General features: G+C 29.3%; 1 protein-coding gene across 1 annotated transcript; it reads right to left on the reverse strand.

The window, feature by feature from the left end:
* Positions 1–310: 310 nt before the first annotated feature.
* LOC145127650 (protein FAR1-RELATED SEQUENCE 5-like) lies at positions 311–3602 on the reverse strand. The gene is made up of 7 exons (XM_079062802.1): positions 3548–3602; positions 3378–3470; positions 2443–3301; positions 2182–2368; positions 1261–1899; positions 601–930; positions 311–493 (listed from the first exon to the last, which is right to left on the reverse strand). The coding sequence occupies exons 1-7, from the start codon at positions 3600–3602 to the stop codon at positions 311–313; spliced, it is 2346 nt and encodes a 781-aa protein (XP_078918928.1).
* Positions 3603–3971: the final 369 nt, after the last annotated feature.

The raw sequence follows: 3971 nt of genomic DNA on the forward strand, positions 1-3971 counted from the left end.
TTAAATCACATTAAGACAATCTTTAACATGAAAATTTTATATATGAGATTAACAATGATAAATTATATACATAAATTAAACCATTAGCATGAAATTTCTATTAGAAATGATTCAAAAAACTAACAATAAAAAAATATCTTTAACCAAAAACAATAAATTTGAAAAAAATTATATTCTATTATTAGAAATAAAGTCTAAAACAATGAATATCAAAATTAACATGAATATTTCAGCATTTCTATCCATTGAATGATCATTACAAAAATCAAATCTTATTTTATTAGTCCTAAAAAGAAAAAATTAGAAACAATCAGCCTTCTGTAACCTCAGATTCTAAATCCGACTTCTTTAACCTCAAAATGCAACTCCTAGCATTGTGATTTGGTTTATGACATAAACTGCACAAACTAGAACCCTTTTTAGATGTCTCAATCACTTTCTCTCTAGTGCTCTTGATTCTTTTACCACTGGCCCATCCCTTGTTTCTGATCCCCTGTGGATTATGAATGTTGATAACATCAGGTACTGCAACTCCAATAATTTTTTCAATGTGAACTGATCTACTCGAAGATGCCCTTGATGAGGTACATAAAGGAATACCACTATCAACCTCCTAAGTTGCTTTATATATTTAGTCAACTCATCCTCATTATTTGCTATCTTGTTAATGGACAAACGAAGAATAGCATATGCATCTTGAATCAAACATTCATTTTTACTGCCTTTATGAGGATATGAGTACTTTTTTCTCAATAATCCATTAGCTATGATATCTTTTCCCCATCTCCTCAAAATGAAATTTGATGGAATTTCATCATACTCTTTCATATTTAATATGAAAAACATATGACGACATAACAATCCTTTCTGGATAAAAAGCATGCAGCTACAACTGATGCTAATGCTATCACCCCTTCTACTAAATACAACCTACAAAATTATCATTAATAAACAAATTAATATGTGAATAAGAAATTCTATCTCATACCATTCGATAAAAATTATACAAATTAACATCGATTCACATTATTAATCAACAGGACATTAGAAATCATAATACTATAATATAAATATGTACTTCAAATCAAATTCACAAAAAAAAAAAATACATATTCCATACTAATCTAATGAAAAGTACAAACCAATTTATAACTCTATAAGAATTCACACTGTGAATTAGCAAAATATCCTACATTCACAGTGTGAATTTTTAAACTACATTTTATATTTAATAAACTGTATTAGGACAAAGAGACATACCTTGTAACGAGTACTAGGACAATGAGAAGGAAGACTATTTCGATAAAAATCATCAGAATCTTCATCCTCATTCACATTTTTATGAATCAACCTTTTTTTCTTCTTATCTCTCAAAACATAAACTTCACTTTCATCTTCAATAACTAAAGATTCTTGAACACAATAAAACACGAATTTGTATAACTCTTTCTGAATGTCCAAGAAAATATTATGTGTATAAATTTCCGATGCATGCTTTTCAATAGCCAAAGGAGTCCTTAGCTTGGGGGTAGTAGTTGTGGACTGATAATCTAATAAAGATTGATGATGTCTTTGCTTCTCCATTGCACTATCAAATGACATCATGAACTTCACCAAATTTGATTTATGATGCAAAAAATGTGAGAAAGCATAATTCAGACTCTCTGATCTTGAAGTAGTTCGCATCAAACCAGAAAGTTCAAGATCTCTCATAAAAGCCGGAATCCATAAATCCCTTATTTTAAAAACAGACCTTAACCAGTCATTTTCTTTTAGATGAAACTTATCTAACATTGTTGACCACGAACTTTCAAAATCTTGTGGAGAACATTGAAGATTCCATATAATATAAAAAATTGTTTTCTGGAAGTCCGGATAGTTATAAACATCGATAGGAATCTAAAAAAACACATAAGAATCATTACATATGTTGAATATTTGATGTAATTCATAGTAACATAACATTTGTTTCACATTATGAATTCACAATGTGATTTATGATTTAGATTTGTTGCTTTCATCATATGCAAATTTACATTGTGAATTCACAATGTGCTTTATGATCTATATGGTTATAAACATATATAGGAATCAAGAAACAAAGAGTATACATTTTCCTCAAGTTTTTGAGTGATGTGCCACATGCATAGTCTATGCTTCGATTCGGGATAAAAAATTAACAGCTTTCTTCATTGATGAATCCTGATATGTTACAATCATCATGGGTGGCTTGACAAATGCTTTACGAAACACTTCAAGCAACCACACATATGCATCTGCTGTCTCACGAGCTAGTAAACCAGCATCAAAAGTAACACAACGCTTGTGGTAGTCAACTCTAGTAAAAAGAACAAATACCATAGAATACCTGAATTTTTTTTTTATAAGTATTATTAAAAAGAAAAAATACCATAAAAAGAACAGATAAGGATTAGGAATTACTTGTTTGTTTGATAAGTAGCATAAAAAGATAGTACATCTCCAAATTCCTTATAGTTGGCTTTCGAAGTATCATCAGCCCAAAAAAGTCCAGTAAGATGATCGTCAACATCTTTTTGGACCTCAAATGCAAAATTAGAGAAACATAATTTTCTGTTTGTCAATATATCCACAACCATTCCCGAATCTTTGACACCAATTTTAGAGTTCAAATCTCTATGAAATTTTTTAAAGTCAACTGCAGTCCCTCCCCTAGAATCAAAGCCACCCTTCATACTACTCACCAAGTTATAAGCTTTTGAAGCACCAATGTTACAACTACCAACCTTATGTATAAAGGATTCATCAAGAAAATCCATTGTCCTATTAATCCTTAATAAGTGCAACTGATCTTGAGCAACAAGTTCATGGTTGTGATATTCAACAAACACATAAATGTAGAACATTAAAGAGCATCGAAGATTCTTGAACTTTGAAACAACAGGGCATCCGTTCTTCTTAGAAGAAGTTCTCCTTCTCTTAACATCTGGAAATTTAACATTAATATTTTCATTCTTGAACGACTTCGTGAAACCAGATCTACTACATGTCGAATATCTAATACGAATTGTGCCATCATTGTATCTTTTTTTCCTTGACATATTCACATCAAAACCAGATTCTTGATCATACGTCTTGTAAAAGTCAAGACCAATGTCCAACGAATCAAACAACAATCCTTTGAAAGGTTTCTTATGTATCAAATTATCATAAGGAACAAGCTTAAAAGATTCAGTATTGTAGAGCTCAAAATCAAAACTATAACGAGAATTACTGCTATTTGAATGATCAATATTCATACTTGAAGATGATTGATCATGAACTGCAAAACCAAAAAAACATCTATTTTATTACAATATATAGAAAATGTGAAATTTATATTAAGAAAAAAAACTTACGTGATTGTTCATTAATGGTTGAATGCAAATCTGAACAAGAATTACTGCTATTTGAATGATCAATATTCATACTTGAAGATGATTGATCATGAACTGCAAAACCAATAAAAACATCTATTTTATTACATTATATAGAAAATGTGAAATTTATATTAAGAAAAAAAACTAACGTGATTGTTCATTAATAGTTGAATGCAAATCTGAACAAGACTTCAGAGAACTCATAATGAATCGGTAAGCTGGAGTTTATATACAGATTAGAAATTTAGATATGATAATTATACAAAAAGGAAACAAATAAACAAGATAATCCCAAAACTTTAAAATATATGCACAAGATAAGATAAGATTCTCAAAATCACTAAAAGTTTGGAAAAAACTTAAATGTCACAAGTTGCACAAGATATAATTGATTATCTAAATGTCGAATATGCATTACACACAAATGTCAAAAACGACCGAATGAAAAATAGTAACATCAAACGGATATTCAACATACGACATAAAATTAGCAAATTAACAAAAAAAACATAACAATTTGAAGATTAAACGGTAAAATCAAGAGAATTTGACAATCAGACGATTACAATAACA

This window comes from Lactuca virosa, chromosome 7, assembly GCF_052849685.1.
Source record: "Lactuca virosa cultivar CGN04683 chromosome 7, Lactuca_virosa_CGN04683_v6, whole genome shotgun sequence".
Classification (NCBI taxonomy): domain Eukaryota; kingdom Viridiplantae; phylum Streptophyta; class Magnoliopsida; order Asterales; family Asteraceae; genus Lactuca; species Lactuca virosa.